At 41.1% G+C, this 16,947-nt stretch overlaps 1 protein-coding gene across 3 annotated transcripts in view; it reads left to right on the forward strand.

Annotated features, from left to right (window-relative positions):
* CD99L2 (CD99 molecule like 2) overlaps positions 1-16,947 on the forward strand; it is a 76,967-nt gene that overhangs the window by 17,060 nt on the left and 42,960 nt on the right. For all 3 annotated transcript variants that reach the window (XM_063431965.1, XM_063431967.1, XM_063431966.1), the window contains exon 2: positions 16,859-16,921. In XM_063431965.1, the coding sequence (XP_063288035.1) occupies positions 16,859-16,921 (63 nt within the window). The remainder of the gene's footprint in view (positions 1-16,858; positions 16,922-16,947) is intronic.

Consider the following 16,947-nt stretch of genomic DNA (forward strand, 5'->3'; position numbering starts at 1 on the left):
CAATGCAGCCCAGTGAATAGGAAGTTGTCCCAGCAAAACTGCTGTGATTTTGTTTTTTAAATGTCGTGCAAGAATTGCCGAACTGAGCTTTATTTTTAAATGTCTGGTATTAGAGCACTGTCAAACTTTGTCACTGTGGTTAACAAACTGATGATAGAGCTGTCTTGTTGTTTTATTTAGGCATCAGTTGATTTTTGTCTTCAAGTTATTAATGTTGTAGTACCAGCTGAACAAGCAAATCCCTTATGTGTAAACTGTGGATCTTACCAGTCTGTTATCGCAGACTCCTTCTCTCAGGCAGCATGTGGGAGTAGATTTCAATTTACTGGGAACAAAATATTATTTTGGCTGTCAACCTCAGGCAAAACGTTCTGCGGTATGAGTCCAAACATCCGTTTATAAGCGTCTTCTATTGCAACTGAAATGGTTTCTGCTCATTCTGTTCAATTTATCAGATGTCTGCTCTAATCACTGTATATGGGGCTCGGGGAGTCTACAATCCTGTTTTAGTTTTAAAAGAAATTGTAGGCATAGTGTTTCACTGGCAATTTCTTGGGATAAATTTTTTAATATTTTGTTTTTTTTTCCAACTAAGTAAGGAAGTATATTTCCACGCCCCTTCCCCCTTGCCGGAATATCATAGCCTAACTAACTGATTTTCTGCAGTCCTGATATATTCAGAATAATTTACTAAATGTTATGAATCTCTGAATTTGACCCCAATTTTTTTTTCTTCCTGTATTTACTAAACAAGATGTGGGGGAGTAAAGTTAAAATCTGCTAATTTAGGATTAAATAATTAAAGGAGCGCTATAGGGTCAGGAACACAAACATGTATTCCTGACCCTATAGGGTTAAAACCACCATCTAGCCCCCTGTCCCACTCATGCCTCCCTAATTATATTAAAATCTTACGTGTATTCAAGCCTGAAGCTGCTGGCTTTGTCCCTGTTTCCTTTTGACCTGCCTGCTGACATCATTAGAAGTGGTAACCTGACCCAATCACAGTGCTTTCCCATAGGATTGGCTGAGACGGACAAAGAGGCAGATCCAGCACAATTCAAACACAGCCCTGGCCAATTCGCATCTCCTCATAGAGATTAATTGAATCAATGCATCTCTATGAGGAAAGTTCAGTGTCTGCTTGCAGAGGGAGGGGATACTGAATGTTTGGATGCATTTTAGGCAGCCATGACCCAGGAAGGATCTCTAACAGCCATCTGAGGAGTGGCCAGTGAAGTTATCACTAGGCTTTAATGTAAACACTGCACTTTCTCTGAACCAGAACAATAAGCTATAGTTGTTCTGGTGACTCTAGTGTCCCTTTAACTTTGGATCAGCTTTTCAAATTATTTCATATTCTAAAAAATATTGTAGTATTTTAATATAATTTTAATATATTGATATTTTTATGTAAGAGAGATATTTTGTAAAAATTTTAAACGTTTAATGAAAATATTAAATTATTTGAAAAGGTTATCCAAAAATATTAAATTGAGGCCTTACTGTCTTATTTGAGTATGAAAGTGGCCCAAATATCTGTACAAAAGAGAATTTCATTAAAAACGAGGCACAAAATTAGAACTACTTAGTGGATCCCCTTCTTCATTTGAGGGATAAAAAAAATTGCTCCAAGTGTGGTGGACCTAATATTTGTCTATTGTAAGGTATCTCTCTGACCTGATAGTAACTCATCTGATCGTTCTCCCATCCTGTACGGTGCAACTGGGGATCCCTGGCAATCTTATGTGATCTTGATATTGTCAATTTAGTTTCATTGAGTATAGTATTATTTTTATTCACATATTTAAGCATAAAAAAATATCTAAACGCAACATATGAGCCGCATTCAATTACTTTTCAATAATATGTGTGTATATATACACAATATATATTTTGTCTGAAATAATTCTCCTTAAAGAGTTACTCCAAGCACCATGACCCATTTTTAGAGATTTGAAGTGGTAATTGTGCCATTTTGTATGTTACGCGGCACATACAGCCATTAACCAATCCACCTACAGTAGTATCATGGTGAGTCATTAGCCAGCTCTGAACAAAAGTTCTGGGCAGGGTAATACCAACTCCGTGCAAAATTGGAGTCTGACAGCCAATGGCTACACCCACCAATGCAGCCCCTCTCCTCCCCTCAGTCCACCCTCTGTCTGCCCTTCCCCTCCGGTGAGTGACTGTGACATCAGCCAAAGAGGACTGAGCGAGAACGGGCGAGAATGAATGGGGGAACTTGGCCATGGCAATGGAAAAGCGCCTCTTTTCAGTTATTTATTTATTTTGCGTTGGGGGTGGGCATACAACCACAAATGTGGTTACTCTATCCAAAATCAGTGTTTCTTGTTTATAGTAACCCTTTAAATATTTGTTAGCAACATTAGCTGTCCTTTGAAATGTATAGAAGCTTATAGGATAGGCATTCACATAATTCATTTTTTTTAAAATATACAAAATTATCTTTAATCTGTTTCAAGGACTTATTATGCCGACAATCATTGCTGCTATCTTTCTTGCTGTGATGTTTTAAACCAATTCTTTCACATGAATATTAAGATGAATAATGCCATCAATTCTAATACACATCTTCAAAGGATTACTATGGCAGTTTTTTGAAAGCGGATAAATAGATTGAAAGCTGATATTTTGTTTCAAACCATATGTTTTATAACACTGCATTTCAAAACAAATACTAATGACTTTCCCATATAGTCAATGTATGCATAAATCATAAAACAGTATAGCTCTACAGCCTGGGAAACTAAACAAGATTACCGGTAATAAGTATTACATTTTATATAATTTGTAAAATGTTTTAAATTCTAGTATAGAACAATGACAAATAATATCAACCAAAAACAAGTGTCGTAAAAAAACAGTTTTTGGTTATGGTAACACTTGGTTTGCTGAGTCATTATTACTTTGGACGTTATTTAAATTCCATTGTTTAGTCTTTTATATTTTTAGGTTGTGGAGACCCCCATTTTTCATGTAGATGGCACACCGCATTGTTTTTTTTTTTTTTTTTTTTTAATAAAATATTTCATTCTTTTAAAATTCACCAGACATTGTTCATTGGGTCTGCTTGCAGCTACCGGCAGAATTGTCCCTCGCTCAGAAGATATGTTCAATCAAGATTGTTTCATTCTGGTTCATGGGGTTTGCTCTTAACCACATAAACTCCTATCCAACATATAATTATGGCAGCCTGATTGACATCTGAGGGGCAGACTTGGAGCGGCGATGATTTTTTACAAATTGCTGCAGTTCTAATCAACTTTCAGGGTGTTGGGTAATTACAGGGACTCTTTATTTATCGACATGACCGGTACCAAGGATTCATTCATCACATATAAAGGTAGAGTTCAGCCATACCAAATCCCTAAAATTAGTAAAATAAAATTAGAAAATTCTATAAATAACACATTTCCTCTAAATAATATTCTCCCTTTTATTTTTCACTTTCACAGTAACTTCACTCATTACTAAAACATCCCTATGCTTCTGCTCACCTGTCCCTGGCAACACCATCTTCATTACTTCCACGTTACTCCCCTCTCTATTCATCCCATGCACTCTACATATACCTTTCCAGCCTATCTCTTTTAACTCCTCCCAAATCCTCTATATACATACTATCCTACAAAACTTTCAAATCCTACTCCCACCTTCACTTCCTTTCTATTCTTCTGCTCCTAACAGCTGGCTATGTCTCTCCAAACCCCGGTCCCATCTCAGCAAACTCACCACGTACTAACTCGAGGAAGCACACCAATCTCATACCATCTCATGTTACTCTTCCTCTAAATCCTCCTTCAATAATGCTCTTTGGAATGCACGCTCTGTTTGCAATATTACAAAATCCCCTTCTGTCCACGACCTCTTTATCTCTCATTCCCTAGATTTACTAGCCTTAACAGAAACATGGCTCTCCCCCTCTGACACTGCCACCCCTGCATCTTTATCCTTTGGTGGTTTTCAACGTATCCACAACCCAAGATACCTTGAATGTAAAGGTGGTGGTGTAGGGTTTCTCTTCTCACCTCACTGCTCCTTCAAACCCCTACCCACCCACACTTCCCTCTCTTTCCCATTATTCAAAATTCATTTGATTCGCCTTTTCAAACCCTCCTCTGCTAACATTGCCGTTATTTATCGCCCCTCTGGTTGCCCTCTCCTCATTCTAGATCACTTTGCTGCCTGGCTACCGTATTTCCTCTCTTCTAATATTCCATCCCTAATTCTCGGGGACTTCAATATTCCCATTAACCCACCTTTGACCTCAGCAGCCTCTAAACTACTTTCAATTACTTCCCCCCTTGGGCTATCGCAGTGGGACAATACCCTCTACCTAATTTTCTCTTATGCATGTACAGTACCTAATATCCGCAACACTCCATTTCCTCTCTCTGATCACCACCTCTTATTGTTTGCTCTCAAGTACCTTAATTATATTGACCTCCAGCAGCTGATATTGATTCACAACTGCTATCCATCCCTTCCCTCTCCTGTCCCTTACTGGCCATCTCCACATATAACACTACACTCACCTCTGCCTTGAACACTGCAGCCCCGCTCCAAACATGCTCCTCGAGGAGGGCATGCCCCCAACCGTGGCATACTAAATCAACACGCTACCTGCAAAGATGCTCTCGTTGTGCTGAACGCTCCTGGAGGAAGTCTCGCACCCAGTCAGATCTTCTCCATTATAAATTCATATTGTCTTCATACAGCGCAGCTGTCTTTACTCGTATGTTTCACTTCCTCAATTCCAACTCTCTCTTTGACTCTCTTTAATTTGGCTTCCGCCCTCTCCACTCTACTGAGACTGCTTTTATCAAAGTTACAAACAAGCTAAATCCAAAGGTCACTACTCCATACTAATGCTTCTTGAATTCCCTGCTGCCTTTGACACTGTTGATCATGCTCTCCTTCTTCAAACCCTTCAATCGCTCGGTCTCTGTGACTGTCCTTTTCGTGGTTTTCCTCTTCTCCCCCAACGCTCTTTCATTGCCTGCTTTTCTAATGATACCTCCTTCCCTCATCCTGTCTCGTTTGGACTGCCCCAAGGCTCTGTCCTTGGACCCCTTCTATTTTATCTTTATACTGGCTCTCTTGGCAAACTTATTACCTCTTTTGGAATCCACTACCACCTGTACGCTGATGACACCCAGATATATCTTTCCTCCCCTGACCCCTCTCCTGCCGTCCTGCAACGTGTCACTGCTTGCCTTTCTTCGATCTCTGACTGGATGTCCTCCTGCTTTTTGAAACTCAATCTCTAAAGCTGAGCTCCTTGTCTTTCCTTCTCCTAATACTGATCCTCCTCTTTTGCTCTCCCTTCAAATTAGTGGTATCCACATAAGTCCATCCTTGCAAGCAAGCTGTCTTGGCGTCATACTTGATTCTGGCCTCACATCCAGTATGTTGCCAAATCCTGTAGGTTCCATCTTAAAAACATATCCCACATCCGCCCCTTTCTTACGCAAGATGCTACCACGGAGCTTGTCCATGCTCTGCTAATTTCCCGCATGGATTATTGTAACCCTCTCCTAATTGGTCTTCACAAAAGCCGTATTGCCCCGCTACAGTCTGTAATGAATGCTGCCGCCAGACTGATTTTCCTCTCTAGTCGGTCCTCTCACACCTCACCCCTCTGTCAGTCCCTACATTGGCTTCCTGTATCCTATATCAATTCAAAGTGCTAACCCATACCTATAAAGCACTGAACAATTTTAGCCCCTCTTATATCTCTTCACAGATCCATACGTATGCCCCTTCTCGGTCTCTCCACTCTGCCTGTGACCTTCTCCTGTCCGCTACTCGCACCCATACGGCCAACTCACGTTTGCAGGACTTCTCGCGGGCGGCTCCCTTCCTATGGAATAGCTCCCCTAGTCCTCAGACTCTCCCCTAGTCCTCAATAGTTTAAGAAGTGCCTTAAAACACATCTCTTTAGGAAAGCTTATGGCCTCCCAGAGTAACCTCTACCTTACATACCTGTCTATTGCACTCTACTCTCTCCTCCAGCTCTGCTTCGCTCCCACCTTATTTGATTACTTTTTCCTGTCCTAATGTGTTTTATACCCCACCTCCTATAGACTGTAAGCCCGTTTGAGCAGGGTCCTCTTCAACCCATCATTCCTGTAAGTTTTCTTGTAATTATCCTATTTGTTGTTAAATCCCCCCCCCCTTTCATAATATTGTGATGCACTACGGAATCTGTTGGCGCTATATAAATGGCAATAATACTAATAATAATCAACACTGATCATTGATTATAAATACACATTGGTTTGAATAAGACATCAAGGGTTGAGAAAGGGGAAGAAGGCTGGCAAAGGGTTTAGTTAACAGATACCATATGGCTAGTAATGTGCCAATCAAAGAACATTGAGAAACAGCAGACCGATAATCAACAAAGCTGGAGTTCAAGGGGGTACACGTCCACTAGTCTTTTGATGTAGCTGTACAACATTGCTGTCAATGTATTACCGTATGTTGGCAAGCAGAAAGGCTCTTGAATAAGTTTTGCAATACAATGCAGCAGTTTAAGTGCCTTTTAATATTGTACAGTATCTGTAGACTGATCTGTCTCTGTAATACATCTTGTCATCCCGTTAAGCAGGTGTCACAGACACTCTAATATTCTGAACTAATCACAGATCACATGTTCAGGTGTTAGAATTTACTCTGTGTTCCATCGTACGCCCAACATACCAACAGGCATTCTCAAATATCTACCAACAAGCTGTTCTACTGTAGCACCGTGTTTGGTTCACTGGCTCTGTAAGCACCAGCTGGCAAAACACATGGTTTCTGTTCTTACACACATATTGGATTTAATTACCAGCATGGAATTGGGTTTAGCAGGCATTTTCCTTCTCCTGCTTGATGCTTTCCTGGACTGTAGCAAATGATCCAAGTGGCATGTTGGCCTTGCCCAACCGAGCCATTTTAGATAGACTTATTTTATTTGCCCCCAACACACACATTAATGTAGTTAATGATCCATCCTCTGACATGCACTCATTCACACACATGCATACAAAGCTAATTAGTCACTCTCCCTCACACATACATTTCTAATTAGTCAAACCCATAGGTCACTGTCCCCTGCTGTAAGTCACTGCTCCGGTCAGTCATCGATGGGGAGGTAGAAGGGATGGTAAGAGGCCTTTCAGTCTGTCCTTAATACCTAGCAGTAGAGCCAGGGAGCTGTGCATACAAGCAACACAGTGCTCATTTCCGCTTCCTCTCTAGGAACATTTACATTTTAAGCAGAAATAAGTCTTTTGCTGAAAATTCTCTATCGCTAGACAACAGTTGGAAGAGGTTGTGGAGGGTGCAGCAGGGATGTATTTACCACAAGACAGACAAGGCATTTGCCTAGGGCGCCAAAAAAACACCACCCCAAGCTCCCAGGCAAATGCCTTGATGGCCTCGTGTTCTGGGGCTTTCCACCTTACTGTGAGTGAGTGGAGCTGTCAGTGTTTGTCTGTGAGTGAGTGAATGAAAGTGTGTGTGTCTTTCAGTGAGAATGGGTGTGCCTGTGAGTGTGTGTGTGTCATTTTATGTTTACCTGTGAGAGTGTTTGTCTGTCAGTGAAAGCGTGTGTTGGTTAAACAGTGTGTGGCAATGACTGTATGTGTATGCCAATGACTGTTTATCTATCAGTGAGTGTATATCAGTGCATGTATCAATGAGGACATGTGTCTGTCAGTCAAAAAAGTGGCCTTGACACGAATTGCGTGGGGCAAATTTAGATTTTGGGCGAATTTAGTCGTGCCTAGGGCAGCACAAATCCAAAATTCACCACTGGGGTGAACATCCCGAGGGAGTCGGGGACATTACCCATTTGCCAACCATATAGACTCTGACAATATGCCATTGCAACCACTGCTTTCTTTCCTCTGTACCTATGGTGAATATGTGAACTTTAAAATTTAAGGAATAATAAAAGTAAAGAATTGCTAAAGGAGTGAAGTGCATGTTTACCCCACTGCTCTTAACATGGATAATTTTACAGTCATAATAATAATTACACCTGTTTATCAATTGCCGGTCTACACGTGTACCTGTGTGTGTAATATTGCCCCAGTACAGGGGATCACATACCAAATGTAGAACCAATTTTGTTTTTCATATTGCGAATTAACATTCTTAGAAACTTACCCATCTCAAGGTGTTGTTTAGTGTGTAAACTGCTTAAAATGTATCAAATACTCGGTGAGAAAAAAACATGCAACATGTGTGAGTACCTCTTAGGTAAAAATTCTGTAAAACATATATATATTTTTTTAAAATGAAGTTCAATATTTAAGGAAATGTAATGCTTAAAAGTGGGTTTGGAAATGTATGTACCTCCATCTTTATTGTAATTTATTGTAGTTTGTCAACTGACTTAACACTTCTTATCTTGTGTACGACTTTGAGGGTCTTGCTCTTCTGCCACAGTTTCATAAATGGTCACTTCCCCTTTACCAATAACCCCCTTCTTCTGCCTCTACAAGAAATGCGCTGGTCCTGTTAAAAAATAAAAATAAAAAATAAATAAAAAAATTGCGATTCGATCTTCTGAATGGTCAGTATTCTATATAAAGGGCAAAAGTAGATAGAATTGGCTACACATCTCTCCCTTCACTTGGAAGGACTTGCTGTCGTACCTGTATCTTCTGGGACTAGAAGTGGTCTGGGTGACTTTGGCAGTCCTTCAAACCATAACCAGAAGAAATTTGCGTAGAACTTTTTAGCACAGTGATTTTATTTTTCTGTATTATTTATTTATTTATTTAGAGATCAGTGTGCTCTTGTATGGAATTTTGTATGTTTCAGTAAAGTTTATTTTGCTACACATTCATGCATGATACCCGTGGACAAACGGACATGTGTGATTTCTCACATGTTACTCTAAACCACTACACCTGGTAAATGTTTTTACTATTCTACGGCCAATTCATTACCATGAGGTTCTCGCCGCAATCGCACTACAATTTTTGCCGTCTCCTTGTCATTGACTTCTGCCAAAGGTTCCAGTTTTTAGGCTTGCCTCCCAAAAATAGTGTGTGTGTGTGTGTGTGTGTGTGTGTGTGTGTGTGTGTATGTGTATATGTGTGTGTATATGTGTGTATGTGTGTATATATGTGTGTGTGTGTGTATGTGTGTGTGTGTGTGTGTGTGTGTGTGTGTGTGTGTATATATATGTGTGTGTGTATGTGTATATATATATACACATTATTATTATTATTTCTGGAGTTTTTCCATGTAAGATAACTTTAAAAGGAATTTAGTATTTTAAAATCAAAGTGCTCGTTCAGCTGGTCCTGATGGACAGCAAAGCCAGCTCTGCCAAGATTAGGCTGCATTTTCTGTGATAAAGTTTAAGTTCTGTATTAGGGAAACCAGATGTTATTTGCCATCTCTCTGTGTTATATATATATAAGACCTTTTCATGTATTTCCAGTTTCGGTTTCTTGTTGTGAAATAAATCCTCTTGCAGAAAGTACAGTCTGCAGCAGTCTAGACATTGACACAGGAAATGTGTTTTGTTCCAACCTACACAATGCAAACCTGTTTCTAAAAATTCACTTTTAGAAGCTCCGTAAATGCAAGGCAAATCTTGTAAGGGAATGAAGTGCAACAATGTTATTGCAGGGGAAGGGAAACAACAACAACACATATATTAATCTGTTTAGGAACTGAAAGACACAATGAGATATATACCGTATATACTCGAGTATAAGACGAGTTTTTCAGCACTTTTTTTTTCGAGTCAATTGTCTGTATTATGGCAACTTACATTGCCATAATACAGACTGGGGGCTGTGTAGGAGGGGGCTGGCAGAGAGCTCTTACTTACCTCTCCTGCAGCTCCTGTCAGCTCCCTTCTCCTCCACGCTGGTCCGATCAGCTCCCTCTGCAAGTCTCAGTGTAAGTCTCGCAGAGGAGAGAGAAGGGAGCTGACAGGAGCTGCTGTGAAGGTAAGTACGAGCTCTCTGCCAGCCCCCCTCCTACAGCCCATCCACTGGACCACCAGGGAGTGAGAGCCCCCCTCCCTGGCCAGCTAACAAGCAGGGGGGGGGGACAGAAAAAAATAAAATAAAAAAAAAAGATTAATAATAAAAAATAAAATAAAAAAATAATAATTAAAATAATAATAATTAATAATAAAAAAATGCCCACCCCCACCAATGCTCTGCATCTCACACACACACACACACACACACTGCACTCATACACACACTGCACTCATACACACACTGCACTCATACACACACTGCATTCATACACACACACACACACTGCACTGCATTCATTATATACACACTGCATTTATACACACTGCACTCATACACACACACTGCACTCATACACACACTGCATTCATACACACACACACACACACACACACTGCACTGCATTCATTATATACACACTGCATTCATACACACGCACTCATACACACACACTGCACTCATACACACACACTGCACTCATACACACACACTGCACTCATACACACACACTGCACTCATACACACACACTGCACTCATACACACACTGCACTCATACACACACTGCACTCATACACACACTGCACTCATACACACACACACTGCACTCATACACACACACACTGCACTCATACACACACACACACACTGCACTCATACACACACACACTGCACTCATACACACACACACTGCACTCATACACACACACACTGCACTCATACACACACACTGCACTCATACACACACACACACACTGCACTCATACACACACACTCTGCACTCATACACACACACTCTGCACTCATACACACACACTCTGCACTCATACACATACACACTGCACTCATATACACACTGCACTCATATACACACTGCACTCATACACACCCTGCATTCATGCACACACACACACACACACACACACACACTGCATTCATACACACGCACTCATACACACACACTGCACTCATACACACACACTGCACTCATACACACACACACTGCACTCATACACACACACACTGCACTCATACACACACACACTGCACTCATACACACACACACTGCACTCATACACACACACACTGCACTCATACACACACACACACTGCACTCATACACACACACACACTGCACTCATACACACACACACTGCACTCATACACACACACTGCACTCATACACACACACTGCACTCATACAGACACACTGCACTCATACACACACACTGCACTCATACACACACACACTGCACTCATACACACACACACTGCACTCATACACACACACACTGCACTCATACACACACACACTGCACTCATACATACACACACACACTGCACTCATACACACACACACTGCACTCATACACACACACGCTGCACTCATACACACACACACTGCACTCATACACACACACACTGCACTCATACACACACACACTGCACTCAGTGACCATTACAGTCACGACTATTTAAAATTACCGTATATACTCGAGTATAAGTCGAGTTTTTCAGCACATTTTTTGTGCTGAAAAACCCCAACTCGACTTATACTCGAGTCAATGTCTGTATTATGGCAACTTACATTGCCATAATACAGACAAGGGGCTGTTGGGGGCGGGCAGGAAGCGTTTACTTACCTCTCCTGCAGCTCCTGTCAGCTCCCTCCCCCTCAGGTTACCGTGGCAACGCTCCGCGCGGCCGCGAGACTTACACTGAGACTTGCAGAGGGAGCTGACCGGACCGGCGCGGAGGAGGAGGGAGCTGACAGGAGCTGCAGGAGAGGTAAGTAAACGCTTCCTGCCAGCCCCCCTCCTACACAGCCCATCCACTGGACCACCAGGGAGTGAGAGCCCCCCTCCCTGACATGTATCAAGCAGGGAGGGGGGACGAAAAAAAATGACATAACAATTTAAAAAATAAAATATTAATAATAAAAAAATATTACTAATAAAACAAAAAATATTAAAATAATAATAATTAAAAAATAATAATAAAAATGCCCACCCCCCACCAAGGCTCTGCATCACACACACACACTGCATTCATACACACACACTGTAAATAAATATTCAATTAATATAATTTTTTTAGGATCTAATTTTATTTAGAAATTTACCAGTAGCTGCTGCATTTCCCACCCTAGTCTTATACTCAAGTCAATAAGTTTTCCCCGTTTTGGGGGGTAAAATTAGGGGCCTCAGCTCTTATTCGGGTCGGCTTATACTCGAGTATATACGGTATATGTGAAAATATGGGTAGTCACCGCTCTGCTTTTGCATTCAGAATAATTTGAACTCTTTGCCAACACTTAAGGATTTTCTTGAAGAATCAGAAATTGGACTTGAAGATGAAATTTGCAACGAAATTGTAGATCATCTTTGCCATTTAATCACATCTATTGATCAGTATTTTTAATTCTTGAATGAAAACAATGAGTGGGTTCGAAATCCATTCATAAAAGACAAGCCAATTTTTCTGATGTATATTTTGAGAATCTGATTGATTTAACTTCTGACGGTCAACTAAGCCCAAAAATTTAAGAAGTTTCTCTTATTGCTTTTTGGGGTGATTTACACAAAGAATACCCAGAATTGTCCAAGTGAGCAATCAAAGTTCTGTTGCCATTCGCCAGCACATACTGATGTGAAACTGGTTTCTTGCTTTACTCTGCAATAGTGATGTCCCGAACAGTTCGCCGGGAAACGTTCGCCGGCGAACATAGCGTGTTCAGTCCGCCCCCTATTCGTCATGGAGGTGGGAGGGTCTGGGAGGGAGGGTCTGCTGCTGATTGGCTGGAATGTGTCTGCTGACTGTGAGGTACAGGGTCAAAGTTTACTCAATGATGACGAATAGGGGGCGGACCGCGAACACGCTATGTTCGCCGGCGAACGGTTCCTGACAAACTGTTCGGGACATCACTACTCTGCAACAAAAACAAAGTATCGAAATCAACTTGACGCAACTGCAGACATGCAAATACAATTGTCAACAATTAAACCAGATATAAAAGGAATTTGCCAGCAAAAGAGAGCATTACACTCTGCTCATTGGAAGGTTTCCAATGCGCTGCTCTGCGGCACACATTTTTTTGTTGGGGTTCCAAAGTTTTGCTATACCATGTCAAAGGGTTCCAAGGGAACAATTAATTGGGAAACCCTGCCCTAGAGGTACGCTTAGTTTTGTAATACAGTACTCTGCAATAGTGATACTGTGCAATCTAAAACTCCGTTTTCTTAAGAGATTTTTCCAAATCTTTTTAATTACATCTACAGAACTCTGGATATTCAAAAATTCAAAAGCTTGTAATATCCAAAGTGCTTCCTCGTCTGCATAGCAAAAAGTGCTAGGCTGTCCACCACTCTATAGTGCCATACATTTTCAAAGTGCATATATAATACAATCATGTTTTTTGGTTTTTTTTAGCAACACAGAAGTAACGAAATGGAGGTGCAACAAATTCCAATAGTGCTAAAGTCCAATATTTCAAAAAGCCAAACAAGAAATTGCACTCATCCATTAATAAAAACCTGGTTGCAACCATTTAACCCTGCCATGTACACATTGCAGTTTCAACAAAACTGCAATGTTTTACATTGGCTTAAAATGACAGGACCAGTGAACCCAGATCGCTTCATTAAGATGAAATTGTGTGGGTGGCTTTAGTGGTTCTCAAACCATAACCAGAAAGAATGTATAGAACTTTTTAGCACTGTGACTAATGCACTAATGTTATGCATGCTATGAATGTGAGCCTAGGTCTTACTGTATGGGATAGAACTCTTCGTGAGTTGTAGAGGTGTAGTTCGCATACTCGATCCTAGTGCCATGTTCCCGTGATGCCGGAGGCTAAATAGGAGGCAGCATATCACAGGTTTCGGCATACGTGCGTTTGGTGAGAATCGAAGTGAGGATGCAGTGAGTGCATAGAGGTATCAGATCTCAGAGGTCCTTAGTGTTTGGATGTAGCTTCTCCATAGTGTATCTACGTGGCTGGTGATTGTACTCTATGCCAAGAGTGTAAATACTCCTGACCGAGGGAGTTGTGGGGGTGTAGGAGGAGTTTGCTTGTTGCCGTTCTTGGCTTTAGTTGGACTACCTGGTCCAGGTATAAGTTTGTTTGTGTAAGTGTGACTACTGCCATGCTATGACATTTTGTGGTGGACTATCCTGTACATGTAGTGTCATACAGTAATAAGTATTTATAAATTAAAATGGGGAAAAGAATAGCAGAGAAGCAACATATAAGCCAAAACAGCAGAAAAGTTGAGCAAGAACATTTTGGCAGTCATTAGACTTGCAAAGACGTTGCCTGGATCTCAAATATGCTTCAAGTGGGTTCAAGTGCCTTGCGTCGAACCAGTCCCTATAGGCTGTCCTGGCCCTCGGGACAAATGGGGCGGGTCCCAATTGTCAGTAGTTGGTCTTGGGGGTGGATTTACAGCAGTCAGAATCACCAGGAACGTGAGTGCGTCCACCATCGAGGTGAGTGTGTGCTGCGTTCTGTTCCGGTGCACCACCAGGGATCGGTTAGTCCCCATTGGTTAAAGAGCTGAAAGTTTTACTCCAGATGAGGGTGGCTTTTGTGAGGTCTTGAAAGAAAGTCAAGGTAGCACCCTCAAAGGCCAGCAGTGTTTTACCTTTAAGAGCAGACATGATCTGTATCTTATCATGAACGGTTAGACATCTGAGTATCATGAAACCAGCTACATTTGATGGTGCCCTTGCTGATGTGGGTAGGAGATAGATCTCTTCTGTGGCTAGTTTCTTTGCTGTAGCCTGTGGTAAAATTGTGGCCAGGAGGCGTCTAGTGTAGTGCAGTAGTTCGTCCGGTAAGATTTTTGCAGGGATACCCCGTATTTTTATATAGGAGCGCCTTTGCCGTTCCTCCATGGCTGTCATCTATGCAGTCATGGCTCTCTGTTGTGTCCATACTTGCTACACCGAGTCTTGAAGCTCAGACAGGTGAAACTGCAGGTCTGTGATATTTTTCTCGGATGCCTTCCCCCTATCTGTAATTGCTTTTGTCTTTCTTGATGGGAGTGAGTTCTACCGACAAGATTTTGTGGAAGTCAGTAAGCCGTATTTTCAGATCATGCCTGGTGGTTGGAGTCATGTCGGCTGAGTCAGCTGAGTCCAGCTGTGTTGGGCTCTCTAATTGAGTGTCCATCGAGGTCTCTGGCTCCGATTGCTCTGGGTGGTAAGTGTGGGCTGCAGGGCGCGGGGATTCAGCAGGAGCGGTTTTGGCACGCATGGGCCGTTGTAGCATGGCCCCAATGTCCCTGTTGTCTGCCGCGGGTTGTGGTCGCTGTGAGTGGCGTCCCATGGCTGGCATGTGGGCAGGCAGGACTGTCGTGGTTGGGGAAGCCGTTTAAGTTTGCCTCAAGGCCTGTAAGTGTCAGCATGGGGTAGGCCCCGGTTTTCCGCCTCCGCTTAGGCTGGTTGGAAGCCACAAAGAATGTCATCTATCGCCTCAGGGTGAGTTAATGAGTCTTGCTGTCCACTTTTTCTAGGTGGATGGGCTTGGGATAGTTTGATATTCCTTGGATATTGGCTTTTATAGAGGAGCATACATGAATGGCGTCCGTTCAGGTTGATGGTCAAGGTCCGCCACCTTTGTTATTATTTTTTATTATTTTTTTTACACTACCAGTATTTGAAATGTTAGAAGAATATTAATTGGAACTATATCTAGATGCAATTATCAGAAGTTGCTTGCTTGTGTTCTCTTCTCACAAATAATGAGAGGAAAACTCATACTTTCATTTTGACTTCTGATCTGTCTTTTTCAACAATGTATAATGTATTTGAAATGGAAACTTAAGGTCTTTATTTTTTGGATAATCAAGAAAACTTAAGGTCTTTAATAAGCAAGCATCTTCCTGTAGATCTGTAGTTTTTTTCTTTTCTTTGTATGTTTTGGTGAGTTGTTAATGATTGTCTCACTATTTGCTATTCATATCCAGCAGATAATTGTTTTTTATAAGGCAATAAAACCACAACTTCAAATTGGTTTACCTGCAGCAAAATTAATTTACTATATTATTTTAAGCTATTAAATAGCTATTTTGACAAAAAATATAATGCCTCTACGATTGCCAGACATTTCTTTGCTCAGGCATGCTCGTTTGGAGTATAACGGAAAGGGCATGCAGGCAGTAAATTATATACCGTATTTACTCAAATCTAATGCACCCTTTTTTTCAAAAATAAAGTATAACTGCGCATTACATTCGCCAGCAAAAATATTTTTCAGCTTCCAAGTTTCAAAAATTGAGGTGCACATTAGATTCGATGGCGCATTCGATTCGAGTAAATACGGTATTTCTTTTTTTGATTTGTAAACACCAGTGAGATATTTTAGGTGTAATGATAATGGTTACCGTAAATATTACAGAAAGTGATATATATATGTGTGTGTGTGTGTGTGTGTATATATATATAGCACTGTAAACTGTTTAACTTTTATACAGGCAATTAAATGGTCATTAAAACTACCTTGCCAAAGTGCAGAAAATTAAACGAAGGCGCAGCATTGAACTTTCCTTTTTTGCCTTAATCTTGCAGTTTGGTGTTTAGTAATTGGACTCATGGGCATTGTTACAAATACTGCTTGACAAATGTATGGGAAGAGGGTAATTCCACTGACCGTGTGTGTGAGCATGAATATACTGTATGGATATGTATAATATATGTGTATATAAAAGTATATGTGTATATAAAATTTAGGAAGTAATCCTGTGTGTTTCTTCATATGTTTGTTTGTCTACTAATGATATCTTACTGGTGTGTTGTGTTTGATTGCATTGATTATTTTTATTTTCCCCCTCAGTATATGGAGGTGATTTCGATGACTTCAATTTGGAAGATGCTTTGGATATGGCAACAGAGAAACGTAAGTTTGTATGGGAACTTTTGGGA

Source organism: Pelobates fuscus, chromosome 9 (assembly GCF_036172605.1).
Source record: "Pelobates fuscus isolate aPelFus1 chromosome 9, aPelFus1.pri, whole genome shotgun sequence".
Lineage (NCBI taxonomy): Eukaryota > Metazoa > Chordata > Amphibia > Anura > Pelobatidae > Pelobates > Pelobates fuscus.